The sequence below is a fragment of the Aspergillus fischeri genome, genomic scaffold, assembly GCF_000149645.3.
Source record: "Aspergillus fischeri NRRL 181 1099437636249 genomic scaffold, whole genome shotgun sequence".
NCBI classification, from domain to species: domain Eukaryota; kingdom Fungi; phylum Ascomycota; class Eurotiomycetes; order Eurotiales; family Aspergillaceae; genus Aspergillus; species Aspergillus fischeri.
In genome coordinates, this window is record NW_001509770.1 from 2920967 (window position 1) to 2933953 (window position 12987).

The following is a 12987-nucleotide window of genomic DNA, read 5'->3' on the forward strand; positions in this document are numbered from 1 at the left end:
CGTCGAGCCTATTCTGCATTTGAGAGCCTTTACTGGAGGTAAGAGCTTACCTTCCCCATCGCCAGTCCTAATTCCTGATGCCAGGAGAAGGCCACCTGAAACCCTGAACGGCGTGACACTGCTATTCGTTCTGCATTCATTCATCTCAAAGCGATCTTCCCGAGCTCGACCTGGACGGAGTCTGAGATGGGGACCTGGCGAAGCGGAACGTATCTTTCAAAGATTGCCTCCTTGCCTTTTGGAAAAGCTGTCTCTCGTCCTGACACATGACCTCGTCCAGAACCACGTCACCGGAGAAGTACTCCATGGCGTCATAGTACATGTTCAGACGGTGGGTAGACTCGTCCACCATAGCCCGAAGGTTTCTCTGTGCCATCTCCTGATCCAACGGAGTGGGCGGCTTCAAGCATGGCTTGGCTGCGACTCTGCAGGACGGGCGATAGCCGCCAGGGCTAGGGCTGCGCTCACGGCTTCTGTAGGCAGGCCTCGGGATCTCAGTGACGGGACCCCAGCGGACGGTCTTTCTGGCGGGCGGGGCGTTATCTTCCTGGTGGTTGTCGCTGTGGCTTTCAGGCGACTGCATGCGCTCCAGCGGATACCTGTTGTCTTTGTCAGTGTGGGAGCCGTGACGGCACGCGAAGCGGTCTGAGAACCGCCGTCGTCTGCGAGAACGACGTCGCGGTGGTGGAGATGACGGTGGTGATCGGGACCTTGGAGCGGAAGGCGAGCAGTCCGTAATGAGGATGAGTAGGAACAGGAGGTGGGTTAGACGAGATCTCATCGTGAAGCTAGGATTGGGGGAATGGGGGAATGCAGGATTGTTGAGCTGTAGCTTCATTATTGTGCTGTGCGGTTCCTTCGCTTTTATAATCATAGTGGTCCGCTCAGCCTCTGAGGTCTGTGACAGTGATATGAGACATGCGTTGACTTGGAGCCTTGATAATGAGCCTCGATGCAGGATGAACAATGAGAACAAGGGCGTCGGTGCGGATCTTCTTTGTCCTTGTTCTAGACACAATGCTTTGTATGTGTCACCGGCGGAGAGCTTGCTTTCTCTGAATCGTCGAGTCATGAAAGAGCAGCTATGCATGTTTGAAACTGGAGCGACGAGTCAAGGATAATAAGACTTGATTCATTCAGTAGTATCCCAGTTGCTAAGCATAAGATGTACTCCGTAGTCCATAATGTATAATACAATCGTCCCAGAGGGGACAGGTATCCAATCCAGACGGTATGGCATGAAAGAGGCACAAAAAGACAGGGCCCAAAAGCGAAGAATGGCTCTATACCCCGCCAGCGTTGCGACTTGCTTCCTCCTCGGCCTTCATCTCCCTCTCCAGCGCTGCAAAATCACCCTGGAAAGCATGCTGCACTGGCTCCCTCCGAAGGTCCCAGACATCTTCACTGCTCGGCCCCGTCTTGTACTTGACGGCCTTTTTCCGGTAGTGGTCCCGAATGACTTTCTTGCGCTCCTCGTCCGCCATTCCACGGGCCTTCATGCACAGCCAGAAATTATCCCAGTGTTCGCTGCACGACCGCAGCTCGCCGTAGCGGTATACGTTCACAAACTGGCCTCCAAACGACTGACAGAAAAACGCGTAGTCAAAAGCAGAGCGGCAGGACATGGAATCGGGGTAGAGAGACTCGGGGGCGATTGAAGCTGGAGGTTGCGGAGGGCCGGAAGGTGATGGTGATGATGGGGACAGGGGAGATTCTGAGACATTGGACGACTGCTGTGGTGATTTTGTTCGTGATACGTCGGCCTTTAAGCTCTCCAGTAACTGGTTGAACTCTGCATCCGCTTGTTCCTCGCGACTCAAGGGCCGAGACTGCGACGATGGCGGCGTGGTGCCTGGTGTCTCTGCTGCGGGTGATGGCTGCGGCGCCGCATTGTCGGAGAAAGAAGGCATAGAGGAGGTCGTTTGAGGTTCCTCCTTCGAGGGCGATGATCTCCAGAGCCAGCCCATTTCGACTTTGTCGTGTGCTGGGGGTTTATGGGATGGAGAGTTGTTTTTGTCTTGTGGATCGAGTTATCCACGTCAATAAATTACACATTTTAATGCAAAAACGAACTTCATCTTCGGAGATGTAAATTTCGCAGTTCATCCCGCAAACGCGCTGTGACGGTAATCTCGAGTAATCTATAAGCACTCATGTAATAAATGTTGTTACATGCTGTATTGGCTTTACACATGCACTCATGATCGACGTCATAAGCAGGTACCAAGCTTCCCCTCATAGAAAGTACTCTCGGATATCAATCCATCACAATCATCTTCGGCAACGCTCATCTTCAATCTTCGAAAAAGAATGTCATCCTCGCCGCGATGATGCGAACTCGAATCCCCGGTTTGGTACCGCGAATCTGCCAGACCCCTCTACCGTGGAAACCTCCTACACAACTGACTCGAGTCCGCTATGCGAGATGGAGTACTTCACATGCAGTGTCATGGTTCGAGACAGGACACATTGATCTGAAAGAAAACGAGGGACTCCTTTTTATCAATAGTAAGGCCTTGCCTGTCTTTTATGTATCATCCCACGCGTAATTTAATGCTTCAAAATTAGATATCTTTCCGTCTAAACTCCAATGGCTGCTGCGAGGTCCGCTGGGTGGTATGCGGTCTTACGAGGAGGCCGTGAAACGCATCGACAGACCGCAGCTGGCTGCATCGGATACTTTTCAAATCATCCAACGAGTGGTTCCAAAGAACCTGAATATCCAAGTTAAAGAGGTCGTTCCGCGGTTCAGGGAAGGCGGCGCGTTTGTCAAGTACACTCGTCCAAGCAATGTCAACGACGCCGACATTGAAGCCTCTATCAAAGAGAATCTGAAAGAGCATCCCATTAGGCCCTGGTTCAATCCTTTTCAAGAAGTTCAAGTATGTCGGGTCATTGGAAGGCCTTGGATAGAAGATCTCTATCGCCTTCCAAGCCCCCGCCTCAAGGTTGCGTTCCACCCAGTGTCTCCCGAAGCATCAGCGGCAGACCTGAACACGGAGACTCTATACACTCTATTTCGCCCCTATGGGAAAATCAGAGACATAGAGAAACAACCGTCTGACTCTAAGGTCACGCCCAGGTACGCCTTTGTCGAATTTTCTCGGCCCAAGTACGCTGGCATGGCGAAGAACTGTATGCACGGTTTCACCGTCCCAGAACAAGAAGGTGGCGGCAAATCGGGTACGCGGCTCAAGATTAAGTACGAGCGGAAGATCAAGCTGTCCATGATCAAGGACTGGCTTTTGAGTCATCCCAGGATCGTTATTCCGGTGCTCGCCGCCCTCTTGGCCGCCATCACCGTCACTATCTTCGATCCAATGCGGACATTTTTCATCAAACTGAAAATAAAGTCGACACTTCAGACCGAAGAGAATGGTGTGATGCAATGGATCCGCAAACAGGTAAACAAAGCAAACATTATTTATTTTGGTCGCAAAGGGGCGGATCCTCGTGGGCTCACGGCCATATGGGAGGACCGTCAGGAAGACATTACTCGATTGCAATCCTGGCTAATGGAGAATGTGGAAACCTTCATCGTTGTTCATGGACCCCGTGGCTCGGGAAAGCGGGAGCTTGTATTGGACCGGGCCCTGGTCGATTACAAATATAAGATAGTCATCGACTGTAAACAAATCCAAGACGCGCGGGGTGACAGTGCGAAAATTGCCAGGGCAGCCAGTCAGGTAGGCTACCGGCCGGTTTTCTCATGGATGAACAGCATCAGCAGTTTTATCGATCTCGCGGCACAGGGCATGATTGGGACTAAGGCAGGGTTCTCGGAGACGTTGGACGCCCAGCTGAGCAACATCTGGCAAAACACGGCTACCGCTTTGAAGAAAGTGACCTTGGAGCACAGAAAGAAGAATCACAAGGACTCGCATCTGACCGATGAAGAGTATCTTGAGGCTCATCCCGAGCTTCGCCCTGTGGTGGTAATTGACAACTACCTGCACAATGCGTCCGAGAGCAGCGTTGTGTACGACAAAATCACCGAGTGGGCCGCTGGCCTAACGGCCGGAAACATTGCCCATGTCATATTCCTCACGACCGATGTCTCGTACGCCAAACCTTTGAGCAAAGCGTTGCCGAATTCGGTTTTCCGCACAATCACCCTGGGTGACTGTTCTCTGGAGGTCGGCCGGAAGTTTGTTGTGAATCACTTGGCATATGAGTCAAAGGATGGAAAGACTCAGCCACGGCGGGCTGAAGAGCTGGAGGACCTAGACGCTTGCATTGAGACCTTGGGAGGCAGGGTGACAGATCTTGAATTCATGGCACACCGTATTGAGGCGGGAGAGACACCGCGAGGTACGTCGGGAGCACCAGTCACGTTCTATGATAGATTACTAACATACGCTCAAGGCGCGGTCAACCGCATTATCGAACAATCGGCATCTGAAATTCTCAAGATGTTCCTTTTGACGCCGGAAACTATAGAGCAGTCGTGGACCCACGAACAGGCTTGGTATCTGATCAAAAGGCTTGCAGAGTCCAAAGATGGTGCTCTATCATACAATGAAATTGTTCTCTCCGAGCTCTTCAAAGAGAATGGAGAGATCACCCTTCGCGCTCTTGAGCACGCCGAACTCATTTCAATCGCCGCTGTCAACGGCTGCCCCCAGACAATCCGGCCTGGAAAGCCCGTTCTTCGCGCAGCCTTCAAGAAGGTCACCGAGAACAAAGCGTTGAGCAGTCGCATGGACCTCGCAATCATAACACAGAAGATCAACAAAGAGAATAAGAGCATCGGAAAATACGAGGAAGAACTCAGCCTGCTGGGCTCTCTGCCTAGGCAGCCACGGGAACTGACAGACCGAATCCAATGGGTGCTCAACAAAGTATACAGTTCGCAAAACAAAATTGCGAAATATGAGAAGGAAAGTGCATATCTACAGAAGATTCTCCGAAGCGAACATTGATTGGATGATGTATGAGTCGTGAGTCGCGTCAACTGGTTATGTCTGATGATGTAACGATGTGTATTATATCAATGGAGTCAATTTGAAATTCTGAATTCGCTCGAGCATAGCGGGTTGAATCATTAGTGAAGCACCTCATGATAGCAGCAGTTTTGAGTGTTTGATCCTCAGAAGAGGAAAAGGATAGACTGCTGAGTAAGTGGACGTGTAAATTAGTTAACTTACGGTTCCCATCCTTACACAATATGATGGTGAGATTCAGGATCCTTCTGTTTCAATGTGTCTTTGTTTTCCTAGACTAATTGAATAATTATTGCATCTTGAAGTTGCGTTGTTCTTTTTATTAAGTAACTTTGCTCCCATCATTGAACTGGCTTTTATTACTATTTGACTATTCTGTTGGCTTGTCTCCATATGTGTGTTTTCCCTCACTTGGTCTTTTAGCATTCCCTCCATCGCCAGGGCAGTCTCCCCTTTACAGCTTCTGGCCGGTTTCATCGGATGGGGATAATGGAAAATCATAAGTTAACCCCAAGTAGCCTGCTACAATTGTCTATGGACGATGTTCGAGAGTGGATATGGCCGACCTTGCTGGCTATTCTTCTCTCCTCATGTCTCGCTACCCGCATCATTACTGGCCTCAAAAGCTGGCCCGATAAGAGGACAGATGCGCAACTCCCAAGATCAGTAAGGGTGGTCCCCTACTGGCTTCCCTGGTTGGGGCATAGCATTCCGTTTGGATGGGATCATATCGACTTTGTTCGAAGGGCGAGGTTCGTGCTTACGTTACCCAGTTGTAGAGAGTTAAGTGGCTGATTGGAGAGACAGAGATTACATGAACGAAGCTGTATTCGGCATTATTTTGGGTGGCTCGAAGCACGATGTCGTAGTGTCACCGTCGCTCACTAAGGCCATCTTGGCCTCCCGAAGCACGTCTTCTACTGCATTGATCAATTACGCATTGGAAAAGGTCGGGGGTGATCAGGGCGCGATTCGTAACCTCAGCGCCACTGACCACCATATCATCCATCATAATATCCCCAATCTCTTAATGCGAGAACCATTTCTCACAGAGGCTTCCAAGGTCGCCAAGGACATCACTGAACGCGAAACTCCTAATCTAGTAACGTTCTGTCGTAGTATGGTTGACCAGGCGCCGTGGGAGCGGAGGAGCGAAGCTGAAGTCATCGATGAGCAGGAGAAGCCTATGGCTGAAGTGAATCTTTTTGCTCTGGTGAGAAACTTCGTGGGGCACATCAGCACATCCGTATCCATGGGACAAGCTTTCCTTGAAGCCTTTCCTGATCTACTTGATGATATGTGGACCTTTGATAACAGATTCCCCGCGCTGTCGCTTGGTGCTCCTCGCTGGTTACCATTGCCAGGCCTTTCGGCCGCATATGCAGCGCGTGATCGCATCTTGGATGCTCTTGCAGCCTACCACCAGGCATTCGTCTCTTGGGATGAAGGAAATGACCCTGGTGTCAAGTTTCGCGATCTTGACGATGTATCAGAGCCGATGAAGCAACGGATCCGGAAGTTCAAAGAACTGGGACTATCGCCAAGGTCCAGCGCCCCTGGTCATTTGTCTCTTTTTTGGGCCCTGAACGCCAACTCACCCAACGCTGTTTTCTGGAACATTCTCCGCATCTACTCTGACCCTGCTCTTCTGGAGGAAATCCGAAAGGAGATTGCTCCTTTTGCAAAGGTCCATAGACCCAGTCGCGAGGAGACCGGGCTCCCATTTCAAGAACCCGCCAAGGTCTCCCTTGATCCGGATGAGTTGTTTCGATCTTGCCCACTACTCAAAGCTAGCTTCTATGAGACCATGCGGTTAGATTCAGCAGGACTTTCCTTTCGTGAAGTCACCTCTGACTTGACTGTTACTGAGTCCCCTGAGGATGCTGCAGCTGCCAGCTTGGCCGAACCACGCACTTACCGAATCAAAAAAGGAGGGAACATAATCATGGCTCACGGGGTGGTCCAGAGAGACCCTCAACTCTTCTCTAACCCGGAGCAGTTCGATCCGCTACGGTTTGTTGTCACAGATCCAGACACAGGCGCACAAAAGGCGGACATGCACACCATTTATCCATTCGGGGGCGGCGTTTCTGGTTGCAAGGGCCGCGCTCTCGCTGAAAGGATGATTCTACTCTTCTCTGCTGCAATCATTTCAACGTGGGACATCGAACCGGCAAGTGGCAAAGCTTTCATAATTCCAGGACATAGGCCTTCCAGTGGAGCGTATTTGCCTAAGAATGACATTCGAGTACGCTTGAGAATGCGCGTATAAACAGTGGACAGACTTCAACTGAGTTCTTGCAACACCAGTTGGACAGCGATGACGAGGGCATTCTCTTTTGACGTCATAAATTACGAGTGATGTTATGATTCGAGAAATATCTCTTTGGATGTAAATATAGCCGCTTGTCACCGTATGCGAAAGCCTGTCCATGAGTTCCCTTTGACTGATTATTGAGCGTAACCTCGGGTTGGATCAATGTGGTTCCTGTCATAGTAGTCATCTATCTTAGCATGAACCCGTTTTGTTCATGACGGGCTTCATCCAAAGCCTCAGAACATAGGTGTACTTCACATGTGAGATGTATCCTATTACTATACAGGCGATGCGGAGAAATATCCGGATCACGGAGTTGTGCCGATATTGACGCTATCAGGATATTTGATCGCCTCATGAGCGAGGACATAGAAGACTCATGTTCTGCATTTGAATTCAGAAAAGGACAGCAAATACATAATTTGAACTTGTTTTTGCTGTTTTTAGTCGATAACGATGCAGGACGACAAGGCGGAATATTCCCCGAGCGGAGACTATGATCTATCAGCAGCTATATCCTCTGATTTTGGTCTGCGTCAAGGTCTGACATCTTATGGAGATGCACACTTTTCGCTATTCCTCAGAAAAGCCTTTATAAAGGCATTGGGATACTCGGAGGATGCTCTGTCCCGTCCTATCATTGGCATCGTCAATACCTTTTCAGGGTTCAACCCCTGCCATGCGAATGTACCCCAGCTGATTGAGGCTGCTAAGCGCGGTATCCAGCTCAATGGGGGCCTGGCGATAGAATTTCCTACTATCAGTATACATGAGTCATTCTCTCATCCGACCAGCATGTTCCTGCGCAATCTGATGAGCATGGATACGGAGGAAATGATTCGAGCCCAGCCGCTGGATGCGTGTATCATGATTGGAGGTCCGTTTACACACTTCTCTATTCTTGCTCAGCCACCACTCCAGACATAGGTTGGTCATGACTGACTGAGCTATAGGTTGTGACAAAAGCGTTCCCGCACAACTCATGGGTGGTATCTCGGCCAACAAGCCAGTCTTGCCGCTTGTAACGGGACCGATGATGCCGGGAAGCTATCGCGGGCAGAGAATAGGTGCCTGTACTGACTGCCGCAACAACTGGGCGGCTTTTCGCGCAGGAGACATAGACCTAGAGGAGATATCGGCTATCAATGACGAGCTGGCACCGACGGTTTGTCTCTACTGCTACAGCGGCTCACAATTGTCGGTAACTAGTTAGTACATCATGCTGACTCAGGCTTCTAGATCGGGACCTGCGGTGTGATGGGAACTGCCAGTACGATGGCTTGCATCACCGCCGCTCTAGGGTTGATGCCCCTGCGCGGTGCTTCTGCGCCCGCAGTCTCGTCTGCCAGGGTCAGAATCGCAGAAGAGACGGGAGCCAATGCTGTGGCCGCGGCACTAGCTAAGAGAAGACCGCAGGATATTCTTTCGAAAGAGTCATTTTTGAATGCTATCACAGTTCTTCAAGCGATCGGGGGATCGACAAATGCCGTCGTCCATTTAATGGCTATTGTTAATCGGCATCCCAAGCTCCAGGGAGTTATAACATTGGATACTTTTGCAGAAATTGGGCGAAGCACCCCTTTGCTGATTGATCTGAAGCCCAGCGGTGACAACTATATGAATGATTTCCATAATGCTGGGGGTATGCTGGCGCTACTGCATACTCTTCGTCCCCTTCTACACCTCTCAGCCATGACGATCTCTGGCCAGACTTTGGGCGAGGTTTTGGACGCATCTCTATTTCGCACATTCCCACATTCGCAGCAGGTTATCAGGCCACTATCGAATCCACTCTACCCTTCGTCTTCACTCGTTGTCCTCAGAGGTAATATCGCACCGGATGGAGCGATCATAAAAGCGTCCGCCTCCAAAGATCGCAGGCTGCTTTCCCACACAGGACCAGCTGTCGTTTTTGAAAATCCAGAAAACCTGGCTAAGAGGATTGATGACCCAGACCTAGACGTGACTAAAGACTCGGTGCTTGTGTTGAAGGGGATAGGTCCTATTGGCAATCCGGGCATGCCAGAAGCCGGTCTGATTCCTATACCGCGCAAGCTCGCTTCTGCAGGCGTCACGGATATGCTGCGTCTCTCGGACGGAAGGATGTCAGGAACAGCGGGCGGCACTATTGTCCTCCATATTTCGCCAGAATCAGCCCTGCCAGAGTCACCATTCGGGGTGGTGCAGACCGGTGATATGATCACTTGCGATGCTGATAGCGGGAAGCTTAACCTGGCAATCTCCGATGAAGAACTCAAATTCCGTATAGAGACGAGGAAGAAAGAAGGCTCGGATGCAGCCAAAGCCTGGTTGCACAGAGCACGGAGGAGAGGCTATCAGGGCTTGTATCAACGGTCAGTCAATCAGGCTCAAGATGGAGCCGATTTTGACTTCCTAACGGCCGTTGGGCCATCAGATGTCAGTAAATGATAACTAGCCAACCATATGTCTACAATTCCATTGAAATGAAATACTTATCATGGTTTACTTGTACCTCTGGGGTAATGTACATGTCTTTTGGCGCTGCCTGAACCCGGTGCCCTAAGCCCTGCATTTCCTGATTGGGCTAAAAGTCATCACGCCGCGTCGACGCGTCCCCCGCGCAAGAAACGCGTTGGCGGTGATGCTCCGCATTGCGCTGTCGGAGAAACCTCTACTAACTCTAGTAGTGGAATTGACCCAGCGGCAAGCTGGATTTAGATGTATAGCGCAGTGTTTATGATTGTGCTTCCAGCGCTGACCTCTACCGGCATTAGTATACTGATCGGTATCTCACCATGGCGACAGAAGCGCTCCGCCCCAGAGGCAGACCGGCCCGTGAGTGTAGCCATTGAAATAATATTGGGAGGTGGCTAACAGTGTTTTTATTGCTTCAGATACGCCCGGAACAACTGTGTTGACGTACACACCGGACGGTCGTTGGATTGTCACTGGCGGTTCCAACTCGGCGATCCGAGTGTATACAGTCGGCGAAGACGGCGAACCGAAGACGATCGACGATGGCGTTGATGGCAACTTGGGCGTCGTTGCTACAGTACGTCGGATATCTCTTCGAGGGGCTGCTAGAGACTAACGCGCTTCGCAGAATGACTCGTTTATTATGGGAGCGGAAGATGGCACTGTCTGGAAGTATGGGATAGGATCAGGGAGGATGGAACAGCTGCTAGTACGTTGCGCGCTGCCCGTCCGAGATCTAGCCATTTCCAAGGACGGGGAGTGGGTGGCGGTTGCGAGCGAGTCAGTTTAATCTTACAGCAAGGTCCCCTTCGTGCGAAAGCTGACAGCATCCAGTGAGCTCACAGTCAAGATTGTCAACATCGAAGACATGACGAAAGTCAAGTACCTCCGAGAGCAAGCCAAAGGCACGAAGCACGTTTCCTTCGATCCAAACGGACGATACATAGCCGTCTCGTGTACTGACGGTCTTCTCTACATTTATTCGACTTTCTCGGAGGAGCCGGAATTAGTACGGAAATTAGACGGCGTCATCCGACGACTTGAAGCGGAGGACGAAGCAACGGCAGAGATCGCCTGGCATCCTGATGGAACAGCATTTGCAGCTGCAGAAGTGACCAGAGACATCGTAATCTATTCTGTATCTGAATGGAAGAAGGAAAAGGTCTTCTCGGGTGGTCACAACGGAGATATTACATCGGTCAGCTGGTCACCGAATGGGGCTCTTCTTGCGACAGCTGGTGCCGACGGCAAGATTTTGATCTGGGAAACCAAAACACAGCAAGTGCTGCACCGTTACGACTTCGCCAATGTTATCAATCTTGCTTGGCATCCTACCAATAATTCGCTCTCGTTTACAACGTCGGATGGTGAGCTTTTCATCTACGATGGGTTTGTGCCAAAGGAACATCAGCACCATATCCAGAAGCCTCTCCAGGCCGCCCCTATCTTCCCTGGCGTGTTGGCGGAGGTGTCTGGAAATGCAGGTCGATCATTGGCGAACAGACCGAAAGAGTCAATAGAGCGGCCTGGAAGAGGAGGAACGCCCGATTCTCTCGATGATCTTCTTGGTTCTGATCAGGGCATGGAGGACTTTGTCGAGGATGATGATGGGGCTGGTTATGCGGAGGGCGTCAATCTCTACGGCAAGCGAACAAATGGACATCTCGACGATATTGCCGGCCCTGCCGAGAAACGATTGTTGACCAGCTATACAAAGCCCAAGGCCCACCCTCCTCTTCAGCCAGGGAGCACACCTTGGAGAGGAAATCGACGGTATCTCTGTATATCTTGACTTTGAGCGACAGCCGAGTAACAATGTGCTGACTGAGCTAGGTTTGAACCTGACCGGCTGTGTGTGGACAGTTGATCAGGAGACTCATAATACGGTGACTGTGGAATTTTATGACCGAGAACTACACCGTGACTTTCACTTCACCGACCCCTACCTCTATGACCGCGCATGTCTCAGTATGGAACATTATCCAGTTGTATAGATGCGCTCTAACGATTTCTAGACGAGAATGGGACTTTATTTTCGAACAACCCGACCGATGGCAGTCCCGCTACTATATTCTACCGCCCTCATGAGACCTGGACAACGCGTGCGGATTGGCGAACACAGTTACCGCAAGGAGAGTTGATCAGAGGTAGGCACTGTGAGCCCGACTCATTCGAGACTGGCGGCTGACGGAGATATAGCGCTGGCGCTAAGTGATTCATATATTGTGGCTGTGACGACCAAGGACTACGTTCGTGTGTATACCCTGTTCGGGACGCCGTATAAGGTGTACAGACAAAAAAGCCCAGCTGTGACGTGCGCTGCATGGCGCGATTACGTGATGACGATTGGCAACGGACCCTTGGGGAGCGATGGACTCACAGCGACTCTCACGTACTCCATTGAGAATGTCAAGAGGGATGAAGTATGTCAAAATGAGGACGTGGTTGCTCTTCCCGAGGGCTCAGAGCTACGCAGCGTCTTCTTTTCTGATACAGGGGTGAGTCATCTGCGCGGATCGATGCCAGTATTGGTGGCATACTCATAATAAATCCAGGATCCTTGCATCTACGATTCCGAAGGTGTCCTCCTCATCTTGCAGCACTGGCGTACTAATGGCCAGGCTCGCTGGGTTCCGTTACTTGATACGAAACAGCTTGAGAGATTGGCAGGCGGGCGAAAAGAGGAAACTTACTGGCCTGTGGCAGTTGCACAAGAGAAATTTCACTGCATCATTCTCAAAGGAGGAGATAAATACCCGTACTTTCCTCGCCCACTGCTCAGTGAGTTCGACTTCAGAATCCCGATATCCGACAGGCCGCAGAAAGCATCCGACGACGAGGGCGATGAATCTCGCAACGATGCATCGGCACGGTTTGAGGAGTCTTTTGTCCGTGGCAACGTTCTCCTCTCCCTGTTCCAGGATCTCCTGTCCTCAACCAACGCGACGCCCAGCCAACGGGCCGAGCTGGCCAGGAAAGAGATCGAACTGGATAAGATCCTTCTGCAGATGCTCGCAGTTGAGTGCAGAGAAGGCGAGGAGCGAGGCATGAAGGCCTTGGAGTTAGTTCGTATGATGAAGGATCGCAATGGAAAGATGATCGAAGCCGCAGCCAAGGTCGCTGAACGATATGGGCGAGGCGTGCTGGAAGACAAAATTCGGGATCTGGCCGAGCATCGATACATGGGGACAGGCGACGATGATGAACTGGCTTAATTCTGGTGGAATTCTATTCTGGTTCATGTATATGATTATGATTTCAATTGGGGTT

General features: G+C 50.9%; 6 protein-coding genes across 6 annotated transcripts; 4 read left to right on the forward strand and 2 right to left on the reverse strand.

Annotated features, from left to right (window-relative positions):
• Nucleotides 1–145: 145 nt before the first annotated feature.
• Nucleotides 146–1072, reverse strand: NFIA_017360 (uncharacterized protein; the record flags this gene model as incomplete). The annotated part of the gene is made up of 1 exon (XM_001264931.1): nucleotides 146–1072. One exon carries the CDS (start codon nucleotides 1070–1072, stop codon nucleotides 146–148), a length of 927 nt encoding a protein of 308 aa, XP_001264932.1.
• A 211-nt stretch (nucleotides 1073–1283) lies between these two features.
• On the reverse strand, nucleotides 1284–1967 carry NFIA_017370 (EMI1 family protein; the record flags this gene model as incomplete). The annotated part of the gene is made up of 1 exon (XM_001264932.1): nucleotides 1284–1967. One exon carries the CDS (start codon nucleotides 1965–1967, stop codon nucleotides 1284–1286), a length of 684 nt encoding a protein of 227 aa, XP_001264933.1.
• A 363-nt stretch (nucleotides 1968–2330) lies between these two features.
• yme2 (putative RNA12 protein) lies at nucleotides 2331–4922 on the forward strand (the record flags this gene model as incomplete). The annotated part of the gene is made up of 3 exons (XM_001264933.1): nucleotides 2331–2508; nucleotides 2569–4311; nucleotides 4366–4922. The coding sequence occupies 3 exons, from the start codon at nucleotides 2331–2333 to the stop codon at nucleotides 4920–4922; spliced, it is 2478 nt and encodes an 825-aa protein (XP_001264934.1).
• An 835-nt stretch (nucleotides 4923–5757) lies between these two features.
• On the forward strand, nucleotides 5758–7215 carry NFIA_017390 (cytochrome P450; the record flags this gene model as incomplete). The annotated part of the gene is made up of 1 exon (XM_001264934.1): nucleotides 5758–7215. The coding sequence occupies one exon, from the start codon at nucleotides 5758–5760 to the stop codon at nucleotides 7213–7215; it is 1458 nt and encodes a 485-aa protein (XP_001264935.1).
• Nucleotides 7216–7716: 501 nt separating this feature from the next.
• On the forward strand, nucleotides 7717–9690 carry ilv3C (putative dihydroxy-acid dehydratase; the record flags this gene model as incomplete). The annotated part of the gene is made up of 3 exons (XM_001264935.1): nucleotides 7717–8137; nucleotides 8214–8425; nucleotides 8500–9690. The coding sequence occupies 3 exons, from the start codon at nucleotides 7717–7719 to the stop codon at nucleotides 9688–9690; spliced, it is 1824 nt and encodes a 607-aa protein (XP_001264936.1).
• Nucleotides 9691–10037: 347 nt separating this feature from the next.
• Nucleotides 10038–12932, forward strand: NFIA_017410 (WD40 repeat domain-containing protein; the record flags this gene model as incomplete). The annotated part of the gene is made up of 8 exons (XM_001264936.1): nucleotides 10038–10077; nucleotides 10137–10294; nucleotides 10346–10497; nucleotides 10552–11498; nucleotides 11551–11685; nucleotides 11733–11864; nucleotides 11917–12215; nucleotides 12273–12932. The coding sequence occupies 8 exons, from the start codon at nucleotides 10038–10040 to the stop codon at nucleotides 12930–12932; spliced, it is 2523 nt and encodes an 840-aa protein (XP_001264937.1).
• Between the last annotated feature and the right edge of the window lie 55 nt (nucleotides 12933–12987).